At 47.9% G+C, this 14,402-nt stretch overlaps 1 protein-coding gene across 1 annotated transcript; it reads left to right on the top strand.

Moving 5' to 3' along the window:
* Nucleotides 1-3,354: 3,354 nt before the first annotated feature.
* LOC144094477 (acetylcholinesterase-like) lies at nt 3,355-4,971 on the top strand. Its single transcript, XM_077628404.1, has one exon. The coding sequence runs from the start codon at nt 3,355-3,357 to the stop codon at nt 4,969-4,971; it is 1,617 nt and encodes a 538-aa protein (XP_077484530.1).
* Nucleotides 4,972-14,402: the final 9,431 nt, after the last annotated feature.

The following is a 14,402-nucleotide window of genomic DNA, read 5'->3' on the forward strand; positions in this document are numbered from 1 at the left end:
CATACTTCAGAGAGCAAAGTGCTTTTCTGCTGTAGACGTCAGGAGTGGTTCTTGGGAAACAGAAGCTGATGAGAGGAACCATGAAAAAATGGCCTTCGTCGCGTCTCACAGGCTCTACGAAATTTCTGTCCACCCTTTCGGACCTGCTGAGCTCCAGCGACGGTGTGTGTGATATCACAGTGTGTATCACAGTGTGTGATACACACTGTGATCACAGGAGTGAAATGTCAAACATGTTTCTTTTATCTCGCCAACGATATAATTTCTTCGACAACGTTTACAGACTGCCTGAAGCGACTAAAAACAGCACTAAAACCAGCTCCAGAACCCGTTCGGACAATCCACCTCGCCCTGAAACTGCAAAAATTTCATTTCATTTCACTGAGTTCAAGTTTCTCGGGAGCAGGTGGAATTCGAGCTGACCCTGGGAAACTTGCGGCTGCTGAGGCATTTCCAGCTCCCACAGGCAAAAAAAAACAAACTGCGAAAATTTTTGTACCTTAGCTGGTATAACCATGTTTTCATCAAGAACGTCGCTCAGCTCATAAGCCCTCTGACGCGAGACACTTGAAATGACGCATCATTTTTGTGACGCAATGAACAGCAGAATCCCTCTGATGAACTTCGGATCCTACTAGAATTACCCTCAATACTTGCCCATTTTGACGACGACACCGAAAGAGAAATACTCACGGCTGCAAGCAGCGTTGTCTTTGATGCTGTTCTTGTTTAGCGGAAGGACTCCGTGGACAAAATGATCGCATACGCCAGCTGCAAGCATTCGCACGCTCAATGAAACTACTCTAGAACTGAAAAAAGAATGGTGGTAGCATGGGACGCCGCTAAGTTTCGTCCTGCATGACAGGCCGTTTCAACTCATCATTGGTTATCCATCGTTGTGTAGGTACATGAATTTAGAGGACCTTTGCAGACACCTATCACGTGGGGGTTATGCCCCTAAAATACCCTTTTTCCGCGCTGTCTGTAAGTCCACGCACAGACTGACGTTCGTAATCTGTCACGCGCGCCTGTCGAACCTTCTTCTCAAGACACCACGGGTGACAATTGCTTCCTTCGAGCAGCTAGCATGTCCAACCTAATTTAAAAAATAACGTGCCGACGCATAGTTGTTCGTGCTTATCGAATATCTAGAATGCCGGCATCCAGCAATACCCCGGTATACCTGGCTCGAGAGATATCGTAGTTCTTTCTCCGAAGTGGCGTGCTTTACAAGCAGAACGTTAGCTAGAGTCACAAAAGTTACCCTCTGGCTTTACTATTCAAGCTATGCCATGAAGTCCTCCTTGTCCGCCACGAAGAACCGACTTCCGGCCATCTTGGATTTGTGCAAATTATTATTGGCCCAAACTTGCCTCCAGAGCTAAGGCTTATGTCAGAACCTGCCGGGAATGCCAGCGGCGAAAGGCACCGGCGCTATAGCCTCCGAGCATTTTGCAGTCAATGGAGCCATCCCAAATACTGTTCGACAACAGAGGCATGGACCACCGGTGACCATTTCCATTATCATCGACGGAAAACAAATGGGCAGTAGTTATTTGACACGCTACGCTGCATGAAGGCATACCCGCCAGGAGCAGCCACCGAAGTTGCGAATGCTTTTATGACGGCATCGTGCTCCGACACGACGACCAGCTGGCCATCGTTATCGACCGGTTTACAGCGTTTACAGCACAGCTCTTACTAGACATCTTGAATATATACCAGACCGCTCATAGAATGACGACCGTACACTATCACAGTCAAAAGAGCTTAGAGAACGGCTCAGCAAGACATTAGCGGACAAGACATCAATGAATGTCCACGTACAGCACAGAACGTTAGAAACGGTATAGTACCGTGCGTCACTTATGCTTATAATACCGCAACGCAGGAAAAGACCCGTTTTACCGCAATTCGTCTTGTATACGGCATTGAAGTACGCATTATGATGCACATGATGCCCCCTTACGGAGAACCAACCTCCTGCTGTACGGGGGCAAATTCGTCGAACAAACGGTGCAAACCCGTAACCTGGCCCGCTTGCGCAGCAACGACAAACAGTCCGCAGATGCTAGTAACCACAACCTTCGCCGCAAGAGCATGCATCACGAGTCAGGCGACCAGGTTTGGAGCCTCGTCCACCCCAAAAGTTTCTGTGGAAAACTACTACACCAGTATTTAGGGCTCTATACATTCAGCCGCCGCCTCTGCAGCGTGAGCTACGCAGTCAGCCCTGATGGTGCTTTGTCCCGTTTCCTTCCTTGTGTTCTGTGTGTGTTCGCGCCTAGTACCAAAGAGGTACTGTGAGAGTCGGCCGCTAGTAGACATACTTTTTGCATGACTCAAAAACTCATGTGATGTTTGGAAAACTCGTGTTATCGGCTGCCCGCACATGCTATCTTGACTTAATTTTTACTTGCTTCACATCCTGCAAGTACTGTGTACTTCAGCATTGCCAACTGTATTTTTCTTTTGTCTTCCCTATTACAGGTGTAAGCAATATGAGAGGGAATACGGGAACGCGTGGCCTCCGCGCTCCGTAGCAGTGCCGCCCAAAGCCAGTAAGAATTTTCGAGAAAAGCCACACGCTCAGTAAGCATGGTCGGATGCTCTTTCCGTACATGCATCTGGTGCCACCCATCGTCGTCGGTTGTCCGTGGCAGTGCTTCACGAGGCGCGGAGGCCGCGTGCTCCCGTGTTCCTTTTCACATTGCTTGTACATGTATATAATTCATCTACCATCAGAATGATGTTTTTTTTTCATTTCTTTTTTCACGCTAGAACGTCTCCGGTATGCTAAAACACAATAATACTAAAATCACAAAGCTACCTCAGTGGCGCAGAAAACTTGGCACTGAACTTTCTTGTGATTGAAAAAATGCGACCTGTAAGACGTGTCTAGCATTTCGTACATGGAAAGATGTAATCCCTGCTAAAGAAAGATATTTGCCATAGTTCAACAAAGTGAAAGGTAAACTCCTCCCAAGGATCTCTTTCTCCCTATATAGAGCTTTAGGTAGGGATTTTTTTCAGGAAGACTCCCGCAGGTACGTTTCTGAAGACACTCTATTGAGAAACACGCTGGCAACGAAGCTTTTTTACCGGCCGAGGAATGGAACTCCGGGCGCGAGCTAAAGGGGCTGCATCTCCACAAAAACTGACCCATTGAGTCCACGCTAGCGCAGCCGATCTGAAATAATGGGTGCGTGAAATAAAGAAAAAGAAAGATCCGTCCGCATAAGAAGCAGTGCTCGAGGAAGTTGGCTTATACGCAGCATGCTGGCTTCTTCGCTCGGCCCCTCTTGCCACATAGCCATTTTCTGAGACGCAGTCGCGCGAGCAATAAGAGAAGGCATGGCACTCGTCCGGCAGTTCCACATGACTCGCAACTCACGACGAATGCTGGCCCTCGCGACGGCGCTCGCCGTCTGTGCTAGCCTCGTTCTTTGCACGTACGGCAGCAGAGCGGAACCCTTTGTCCGGACCGTTTCAGGTCCTGTCGTGGGAAAACGTATTAGGCTCGGCGGAAGAGATGTGGACGCCTTTCTGGCAATACCCTATGCCGCAGCCCCGATCGGGGACCTGCGTTTCCAGAGACCGCGACCCGCTGAACCCTGGAACGAAACCTACAGGGCCACAGAAATGCCGTCTCCCTGCTGGCAGACCCCGATACGAGTGATCGAAGCCGCGCCCCTCGACTACTACTCCAGCGCTTCCGAAGACTGTCTCCGCGTCAACGTCTGGAGGCGTTCTTCAGCTTGCTCTGACTCCGGTGTGTGCGACGGGAAGCGACCTGTAATTTTCTACATTCACGGAGGTGTATTCAACTGGGGCGATTCAGCGCTGTTCGTCTACAACGCAGCTAACTTTGTCGCCTTGTCCGATGTGGTGTTCGTGACTTTCAACTACAGAGTCAGCGTCCTGGGCTTCCTTTCACTAGGCAGACCCGAGCTGACGGGTAACATGGGCCTCTGGGATCAGAACTTGGCTCTGAGGTGGGTTCGCGCGAACATCGCCAACTTCGGCGGCGACCCGGAGGAAGTGACGCTGATGGGACAGAGCGCCGGGGCTATTTCCGTGGGACTGCACGCAGTGTCTCCGCAGAGCCGGGACCTCTTCAAGAGGGCCGTCATGCTGAGTGGTGCGCCGCTCTCAATGGTTCTGGGGTCGTCGCACCAAGGCGATGGCAAATTCATTAAAATCGCCAGCTTCTTGGGCTGTTATGACTTCAACAGAACGCTGGGCGACCAACTACACGACGCTCTATCCTGCCTTAGGAGTCTGGATGCGCATTTCATTTTCAGGACTCTCGAAGAACAAGATCCCGCGCAATCGGTGGTTACCCCGACATACGGCGACGAGTTTCTTCCTGAAGACCCGTTCTTGGAGGACACCTGGAAGAAGCTTCTTGTCAGGGAAATTGTGCTTGGGAACGTTTTGAACGAGGGAACGCTGTTTTTCGACAACGTTCAGCACGCTGCTCCGGCACTGAAGGAAGTACTGTTGACAGATTACCGGCTTGGTATAACGGTGGGCCTAGGACCGATGTTCGGCTTGTCCATGCCGCAGGCAAGACGCGTCGTAGAAGCCTACTTCGGAGGCCCCGACGCTGAACACACGAATGAACAGGTGTCCGCGTTGTTCAGTGAGCTCCTGGGAGACGCGGTGTTTGACTGTCCGGTGCAGCTTTTGGGCGAATTGACTTTACAACAAGGCATACGTACTTACCGCTACGTGTTCGCCCACCGTCCGTCGCACAGCTTCTGGCCGGAGTGGATGGGAGTCACCCATTCCGAGGATGTGATGTACGCTCTCGGATCTCTGCCGTTCCTGAACGACACCAGCCAGAAGATTGAAGCGATGAGAGGCCAGGCTTATGACATTATGAAATCGCTGAACTACACGCCAGAGGAAGTGAAGCTGATGGAAGAATTCGTCAGTGCTTTTTATTCATTCGCTAAAGATGGGTGAGTACTTTTTGTTTGCACAAAAACGGTACGGTCGTGCAGTTGGGGATAAAATTCTCTGAGCTACGTGCTCCGTAAATGATGCCGATAATTCTATTAGTATTCACTGGCTGGAGACCACACCTGATGATGTGAAAGAACAGGTTTTGGGCTTTCACTTGAACAAATGTCTCCACTCGCCGGCTGGTAATAGAGCTGTCGGCTTCGTTTACGGAAAATGTCGTCCAGAGGCCTTTGCGTACCCGACCGCACTTCCCCGCCGACCCCAGCGCACCGCTGCGCGCTTTTTTGGCCGCGTGTCGTCATCGCCGGCGTGATGAGATCTCGCGGAGCCGGGACCGCGATTTTTGTTCACGTCACATGAGCTGTCAGTCAAGTGAAAACGAATCGGTGAGCCGGCCGTCCTCGGAACCCAGACATTGGCGTTCGCTTCAATGTAAATATTGTGATTTTTCTGTTGGCGTCCTTGACGTGCGCATTTCTGAGTGATCGTTATCGGCGGCCGAATGTATGTGAGGATCCCTTCGACATGCCTGATGATGCTTTTGTGCGGCATTTCATGCTTTCGAAGGAATTAGTACGCCGGCGGTCCCCTGAACTATAGGACCAACTCGAGCCGCGATCACGAGAGAGAAATGCCATCTACGTGCTTTGGTTTATTGCGACCTTAGGCTTCCGAATGGGCGTTAGCAGGATGACATAAGACACTGCTTGGCGTGAGCGTGCTGACGGCCGGCTTAAATCTGTAACACGTGCAGAAAATGGCGGAGAAGCTGCTGTCGAGAATCTGACATCGAAAGTAAACGGGTCTCTATCATTTCGCCTCCATCGAAATGTGACCACCGTGGTCGGAATCGAACCCGTGTCTTTCGGGTCAGCAGCCGAGCACCGTAACCACTGTCCTACCACGGTGGCTTAATGGCGAATGTGGCAGCCAGCCGTCAGTAGCGGAAAGCAAGATGCGATTCGTGGATACGACGTGAACCGTAATGGCGCGTTACTTTGGGTCCTGTCTCCTGCTCCTGTCTTTTCTTTTTTATTAGGTGCGGTGTAATATTCTGTGGTATTCATATCAATATTTACTTGACACGTGTCATCCGCCCGCTTCTGTTTACGAGCGCTGTTTGTTCAGCTCGGCAAGTTTACCACCAGTCCAACTTCAACTATACTGCTCCATGAGCTCAACTGGCAGCTCACGCTGACGCATTGAGTTGTGCAGACCGAGACGGCAGCCTCTGCGTGCCGGCACTGCCACCGGATCACACGAAAACGACAACAACGAAAGTTCTGCAATACCATAAGCTTCCGGTGCAAGTTCAAAAATAAGTGGCGCCCTCTCAGGAACATAAGCAAAAGCTCGCGTGATCGCCGATTGGCAGCGTTCTCCCCCCCCCCCCCCCCCCCCCCATCCTCCCACAAGGTTCGCTCCATCCATGTCTACGTCAAAATGACGTAGTGGCGAAGCGAACGGGTTCCAAAATGAACTGTTTTGTGGATTCGACCCCAGATCCAGTCAACTAATGTCGAAGGAACGCCTAATAATTCGAGTTGTCAAAGGAGCTTAAAATAAGAACGAAGTTTTAAACGAAGTTTAAGAAGAAAGAAGCTACTATCGCGACTACCTCCATGCAGTAGGCCTGCATGGAAAGTTTTCACAAGGACTGTTCGCTTTGTGACGCGTAGATTTATGCCAGCCCAACGAGTAGCTCAACGAAGGCTTGAATGTGACGTTGCCACTGTGTGCAATTGTTTAGAGTAGTATACAATAGCACCAGTCGGAGACAGTTAACATAGCAAGTCGGACACCGCGTGCCAAACTGCAGAGACTGAAACGCCTTGCAACTCCTCTTTTAAAAGATGATGATAATCACGGTCAGCCGTTCCGACCACAAGCTGGAGGGGGGGGGGGGGGGGGCTGGTACCATATGTGTTACTGCAGGAAGGAAAGGTGCGTGGCACAAGGTTTTAACAACCTCGTCAGTATCTCCGGGATGAATAAAAAAACTAGCAAACGCTGTGGCGATGTTACCTTTCTCTGATGCAACCAGTCGAAAATGGCATAGCGACAGGGAGGTGGCGTCAGGATTCTTGTGCAGTCAGGGAAAGCCGCCGCTTTCGTCCTTGCGTTCATTGCTCGCTGTTTTTGAGGAGAAAGGCGGATCAGGTGGGGGCCACAGGATCAGCGCCTTGGAGGCGTGGGAAGGCAAGGGTGATGAACCCCGTATTTATCTGAGTGCGTGAATCATAAAATACGTGTACGTTGCCCCTACTCACGCATGCGAGTACGAAATGAAAAAAGGACAACAGGAAAGAACAGAGATGTGCGCCGAACATGCACTGCGGCTATACAACACCATCCTTTCACCGTCTATATGTTTTTTCTCGTCCTGTAACCGCACTTTAAAATGACGGGCGTAGACGCTGCATATCGGTCATTAAGCCTGTTATGACTCGAAGCTTTGGGGAAATACGATGTGCGTCGAAATCGTTGACGAGACAAAACGCAGTGTCGTTTGAAGAAATTGTGAAGTCAGTGTGCGAGTAGTTTGTGTGCCCTCTCAACCTGCACTCTAATGGCCATTTTTTCTGTGCTCTAGTTCTCCCGGAAAGATTATTCAAAGTCCGTGTGTTTATTTCGCGCCAAACATCACTAATTAAGAATATCTGTGCCCCAAAGGTAGCCATAATTGGTAGAGTTAACAGCATTTGATTCGCCTATGTCGCTTGGAGGCAAGGAAAAAAGAAAATGTAAGAACGTGATCCAATGCTGCTATCTACGGAAGACACAACAGTAGAATGCGCAACACTTTCTGCGGTCCCAGGGAGCAAAAAAGTGGTAGAGCTGGCAGTGCCATCATGCCAATTTAGTATACACATAGACACACAAAGCTTGCCTTCGCCGGATTAAATGAGATGAGTATACAAACAACCAAATGCACTGAAAAGGGAACATGAATGAAAGGAAAAATAGCACGCTACTGAAGAGAGAAAAAAAATGGCGTCAACCGAAATATGAGCAAAATAAAAAGCGAAGAAAGAAAGAAGTGTCAAACACTGCGGGTTGATGACAGTGACTACAAAGGAGACACAGCACACTCTGCCTTGTAAAATATGGGGCGCTCTTCAGGGCTATCGCTGTGCACTCTAAAAGTCAGGCGGCCACGAATTCCTAAGGAAGATAGGGTTTATGTACATTGTGTCGTGCAGTTTTTATATGTCTACAGGGATGTCTTCCATGCCCTACAGCATCTGCTGGCGCAGTTTTCTCGGTGACGATTATATCGCTAGAACAATGCACCCCGCAAGGTCACAACTGAGTAGAGCGTTCGAGCAGTGCGCAGTAGTCTGTAGACGGGGAACGTAGACAGCGGCTATTATTTTCAGCTGTCAGGAGCTAGGTAACTGTGCGAAAAAAACGGCATGGTGGGAGCACACACGCACGCGCGGAACTAACAGCTCAATGCTTTTGAGGATGCCAACTAAAACTTCTTAAGTGGAAACTACTTAGACTTCAAAAGAAACACTGAGGACGCAGAAAAGAATAACCGAAAAAAACGATGAAAAGAAGGATGACAGAAGGAATCTTATCATCAACTTCATATGTGAGCGGTTCATATTGGGTAAGGTTACAACGACAACCCTTGCCGTTCCGAAAAATACTAAAGGCCACGTATGTCTCTCGCGCCTTATCATTGTAACAATTCAGACCTTGCACTCATTGAAAAGCGGTCTGCAATCACGATCAGGGTTATTGCAGCGTGCTACCTTGCTTTAGAGTTACATTTGCTCTAGTAAAACGATACTTGATGCACCTGCGAAGTGTCCTATGTATCACAGCCTGCATGTCAATGGGACGGTGTGCAAGGTTGGTCAAAATTGCCCAGGCTGTAGGGTCTGCTTTTCATCGATATATCCTGGACCTTATGATGCCGAAGAAGTTGTCAAGGCTCTCTGGGGTTAGAACAATGCTTCCTTTATCCTCTGCATATATTTTGAGCTTCTGCGTTGTCGCAAGTGCCTGAATAGACTGCTCCAAAGAAAAGCCTGCAGCCTGCATACTTTTGACCAACCCTGTACATCAGGCGGGATGCGCCGTTGACCAATCTACATTCGTGTTCTTTGCCACATAGCTGCTTTATTTTTTACTACGTTGCTACGTGATTGACTCTTGTATGAAACGTGCAAAGCTTGTTTTGAAGCCGAGAAAGCAAACTTTACTCCTTTGTTCCCAACGATGTCCTTAATATTCTCCGAGACCTTATAGACTTGAGGAATTGCGGCTACTGTTTTTCACTTCATGCTTCACTACCCTTCTTAACAGCATAAGGATGGACTCAGAAAAGTTGGCGACCAGTCTGCTGGGGTAGGCAGCGCTCTCCAAACATTTGACTTGGAACCTGAGGCTGCGTTCAACGAGGTGACTACGCAGCGTATTTAGCGAGCCACCGAGACAGTGCTTAACAGCACAAAAAAAGATATTGGCAGCAAGTCCTTGTGGGGCCACAGAGTGTACTGCCAACAAGCGTCTGATCGAGTTGAAAACAACTGCTTATCTGTAAATCTTAATCTGTTCTAAACAGAGAGTTCCTCGGTCAGCCGTGGCATTTTTAATTCCATGTAGGGAATGCGAAATATATTAACTATTATGAATTCCAGATCAGTGCTGTAAATACAAAAAAAATTATTACGCAATGAGACACTTTCACTGCGTTGGTATCAGAAAGGCGAACTATGAGGCACTTGCCAAAACTCACAAATAACAGATTTCTTTGTGATCGTGCAATACTTAAACCGATGCATAATTTTACTGCAAAAAGTGAGTCACCTTGTAGGCAGCGGTAGATTTTAGGTAAAAACTAAAAAAAATGTGCAATGCTAGCAAGGCTACTTCCGCAAGAGTTCCGGAATTTGAACGCACCGTGGGGGCGTGTGCAGACTGTGACCACGTCGCTACGTCCTGCAGTAAGCAGTAGTGAGCAGTTGTGCAGTAAGCAGTAGTAGAAATCGATGTCTTCGCCGGGACAGTCACCAATGCCGGGCGGGCGATCGAGGCGTAAGTAGTCAGTATGCCCTGCTTAGAACTAGCTAAAATTTCTGGGTATTGAATTGTTTTTATCAAGATCAAATTGTTGCTGGCTCTATGCTCTACGACCCCGTAAGAACGCATTGCCTTTGACTTTGTTGCATTCGACGAGCACCAAGAGAGGCGTCGTCATGTTCTGTGTTGGGGTTTCCTAAATAGGTCGCATGGCAGCCCTACTGAAGGCAGTTTCAGATCCCAAGAAAACTGCTCGCCAGTGTTGCAGACTCCGTCCTTGTGCAGGTAATAACGCGAGAAAAACAGGCAATTGTGAAGTCTTGTGAAGTCTGTAAGGCATAAACCAGGCCTAATCGCCCAGATCCATAAAATTTCATAACATTTTAAGAACGTAGTGTAAGCTGGAGTAGAGGTTGCCTTCTCCGTTTTTGAACAAACTTGGAACGTCCTGTAAAATAGTGAACAAAAAAAAAACAGCCATGCGGAAAAGAACAAGACTGCAGATTCTTCAGCTGAACATGCATTCAGTGTGGTGCGCAATGTCCTATTGCCCTATGGGCGAATCTGCACAGGGCAGACCGCGAGGAGCAAAAATTATTGTTTGCGAGAGTACATGCCATCCCTGAAGTATGACAGGGCCGCAACTTGACCAAACGCTGCAATAATCGTGATCACGATTGCAGTCCACTTTTAGCGAGTGGAAGATCCGGAAACATTACAATGACGAGAAACCATGAGAGGTATACGAAATGTTTAGCATTTCTAAGAAAGGTGAGAATTGTGTAAGTGCCCCTCATTCTCTCTTCCCCAAAAGTGATCGCCTACCTATCAATTTTATAGGGCCGCTCCATTTTAATGCGATAGCATTCATAGAATTCGCATGTTGGCTGAAGGCAAGTGAAGTCAGCAGACGGGGAGTGATGTCACTTCCATTAAATGCGTTAACAGCTTCTCATACTATCTCATTGCCAGCACATCATGCAATTAAGCGTCTCTGTGAAATTTTTTTTCTTCTTCTTCCCCTTTTTAGTCATTCCATTCCTGCCATCGCTTTCTGCGATCTTTATATTCTTCTTCATTACATAGTGTCCTATACCAAGTGTCCCAGCAAAATGTAACAAAGTTTAACAAAGAAAGACAAAGTGTGTTAGGAAAGTGAAACCTACTCAGTGCTATAGAGAGTAGTGCGTCCTAGTCTGCATTATTTTTCGTTCTGCAAAGATAGTTAATTAGTTTAGACTGACTACATCTAACTTTTAAGTATTGGCTGCGTAGGAAAAGTGTCAATAATAAAGTTTTGCATCACCTTGAGAAACAGTGGGCTTAAATGGTTGCAGCAAGGCACCATTTACGCAGCTTTTTTTTTTCAACCATCTTAAAAGAGAGCACGTGGAATTCAAAATAAACCACACTACTATGAAACTACTTGCGCGCCCCACATAAGTTCTCGGAGAGGAAAATTCGCAATCTCATATCCCACGGCCAGTGCAAGCGCGAAAGCCTAGTGGAAACAGTGTTCCGCAGATAAGCGGATATTTTTCTCTTACTGCGACTCTTGGGGCGCTCAAGTATGCCCCGCTGTAAAATGGTAGATTTTAAATTTCGCGCGCTTTGTTTTAGCGCCGGTGAGGAATGCCATGCAAACGGTAGCTTGTTGCAAATATTTAAGCCGGCTGTTATCTAAGGCGAAATGCAACTCTGAATTGACACTTTTTTTTCACAAGGCAGGTCATCAAAAATAGTTATTAGTCTTGTCTATATAACTAACCTTGCAGTTCGACAAAAATTCTACAGACTGCGCCACATGACTCATATGCACTCAGTTTCACTCACCTAGGACACTCAGTCTTCTCTAAATACTTGGTTACGTTTAGCTCGGACGCCCTGTATTACGAGCTTGTGTCTGGAGCCTCGAAAGCACTCTGTTGTTAGTTGAGAGCGACTGTGCGTGTCCCCTTCATGTCCTTGAGCAGACAAGGGTAGGGACATTAGGGGCTCGTTACGATATACATATACAACAAGCCAACAGCTACCGAAATCGTGAAGAGCATAGGGGAAAGCCTTTTTTGTGTTCGTCTATTGCAGATGAGCAGTGTAATCATTTGTTGCCTGAACGATAACTGTTAAGAAAGCAGAGTAAGACAGAGAAAATACAAACATTAAAAAAAGACTAAAGAAAGAAGAACAGACAACCACATGCCGCTCGTGGGATCCGAATCCACGACGTCCGCATGTCGCCTACGGCGCTGTAACAACTCAGCTACTGCGGGGGATTTCGAGCCTTCTGATTTCGAGTGTGTTTATGTTGCGTGTAGCCTAGCCTTGATAGCCTTCGCCCAGGCCACCGTCGTTCATAGCGGCGGGCGTAGAACGTACTCTAATACCACGATGTGGGCGGCAGGTGTGCGCCAGTGCTGATGGTTCAAGTAGCGTTTCTGCGTGAGTGTATGCTGTAATTATGGATTCTGTTACGACTGTGGTGGCGTGCAAACGGCGATCGAGCAATGGTGTTAGTGGAGGACTATCTCATTAGGTTCCATTTTGCTGCCTGCCGGTGCTGGTGTGCGGCTATGAGACTCTTTTCTTAGACCTCATACTACAATTTGTGCTGCTGTGTACACCTTCAAGTTCTGTAGCTTTGTAAATCTGTAAATCTGTAAATCTGTAGATATTAGAAATGTCCGTTCGAAGTACCAATGAGGTCTTTAAATGCATGCTTTCGCACAACCGGAAGACATCCTCCAGTGGTTCACTTAAGTGCCTTTTGCGTTTGTGCTGTACATCCGCCGGACAGACCTGGTATCCTACCTACGGCTCTACAGCAATCTTTCTATGATATTGATGTGCTGACTGGGCAGTGACGTTGACTGTGCCTGCGTCAAAATCGCGATGGGTGCTACAACATTCTAATGAATTATACAGAATTGTCTTCAGACACTGATAACACACTGAAGATGCATCATCACTACGGATATATTTATTTTCTAAGCTGCACTTTTTAAGGCACCTTGACCTCACTTCAGAGTGAGCTTATCGCATTTTGAACCCCCTAAAGCGATTGCTCTCTGAGAGCATTTTTGCAATTACTGGTTCATAATGTATAGTGGCCTCTTATCTATAGCCTTCACCCTTTTTATTCTTTGTGCCTCTATGACCCTGCGTCAAACTCTTTTTCTTAGCCCGGCCTGGTTTCCTGCCTACATACTGCTTAGTTTTCTAGGTTTTTTTCCTCCAGTCGCAAGAAACATTCTTTGTGGACCAATATTTCAGTACATTTTCTACTCAGCGCTTTCTATTCATCTTCCTCGGGTGTTCTTCGCACTAAAATTTACATTGCGCCTCCCGAGTTTTAATGTCCAGTCCGCGTCCTCCTCCTCTGCATAATTTCTTGTTTTTCTTTAGAGACTTAGTACTAATATCCCACGTGCTTTCGCTTTTTTAAAATAATGATTACGGTAGTAACATGAAGCAGAGTACAGCATTCCCAAGAGTAAATACTCTTGCTGCCGACCGCCGCCTGCTGACTGTACAGTCAAACTGTTCCCTTAAATTTCTGTCGATCGCTACAGAGGTCGCACGCGCTGCGCTGAGAGGAAGGCAGAAATTGCGTCATTGGCATGGCCATCAGGCGGCCGTGGTATTGATCTCTTCAAGGTCAACTACTCTTGCGCTTGGGGTATAACAACCGAAGTAATCGCGAAAACGACCGCCAAAGATCGCTATAATATCGTGGACGGTGCTGCGTCCAAAAACAGCAGCCAACGAAGAAAAGTAAACCGCGCGTACGGGTGCTGGCATACGGTCGTTTGCGCACGCCCTTGGGCCCTTGGGAGGAATTCGCGCTTCTCCTCATGCATGCGTGCGTGTCGCACAGAAGCTGCAACGTCTCCAGTTGTCTGGGCTGCCTGCTCCTCGACGAGCACGTTTCTCTTAAGAAAGACTGTAGTCAGTGGCGTCGCAATAGAAGAGCACTGACAAGATGGCACGCGTCACAGGAGAGCGGATTGCGTACAGAAGCGGAAAATCGCAACGTCAGAACGTCGTGCGAAAAGCAAGGCCACTCATATGGAAGCGCTGATTATCACAAGCGTTGCGAAACGCAAGCTTTGCACTGCAAGAACACAATCGATGACGTAGATTGACCGGTTGTCTGCGCTCGAATTGCGATGTCAGTGAAGACTGATTCGTTTTGCCTCAATGCAAATGACCTTGAGACTGACATTGTCCTTTTGACTTTCTTCTTGCACACTTTGGAGCGAGAGAGTGCGGAGAACAACGGCAGAGAGGTGAACCGAAATAGGTCCGGTTTTCTATATACGCACGAATCAGAGAGAAAAGAGATTCAAAGAAAGATCGGAGGGAGGGAGCCAGGACAGAATATAGCGCGCACAGAAGAC

The sequence above is a fragment of the Amblyomma americanum genome, chromosome 6, assembly GCF_052857255.1.
Source record: "Amblyomma americanum isolate KBUSLIRL-KWMA chromosome 6, ASM5285725v1, whole genome shotgun sequence".
Lineage (NCBI taxonomy): Eukaryota > Metazoa > Arthropoda > Arachnida > Ixodida > Ixodidae > Amblyomma > Amblyomma americanum.

Bases quoted from the DNA above. Each gene is read 5' to 3' on its own strand.
- LOC144094477 (XM_077628404.1), top strand. From the start codon at position 3,355: ATGGCACTCGTCCGGCAGTTCCACATGACTCGCAACTCACGACGAATG.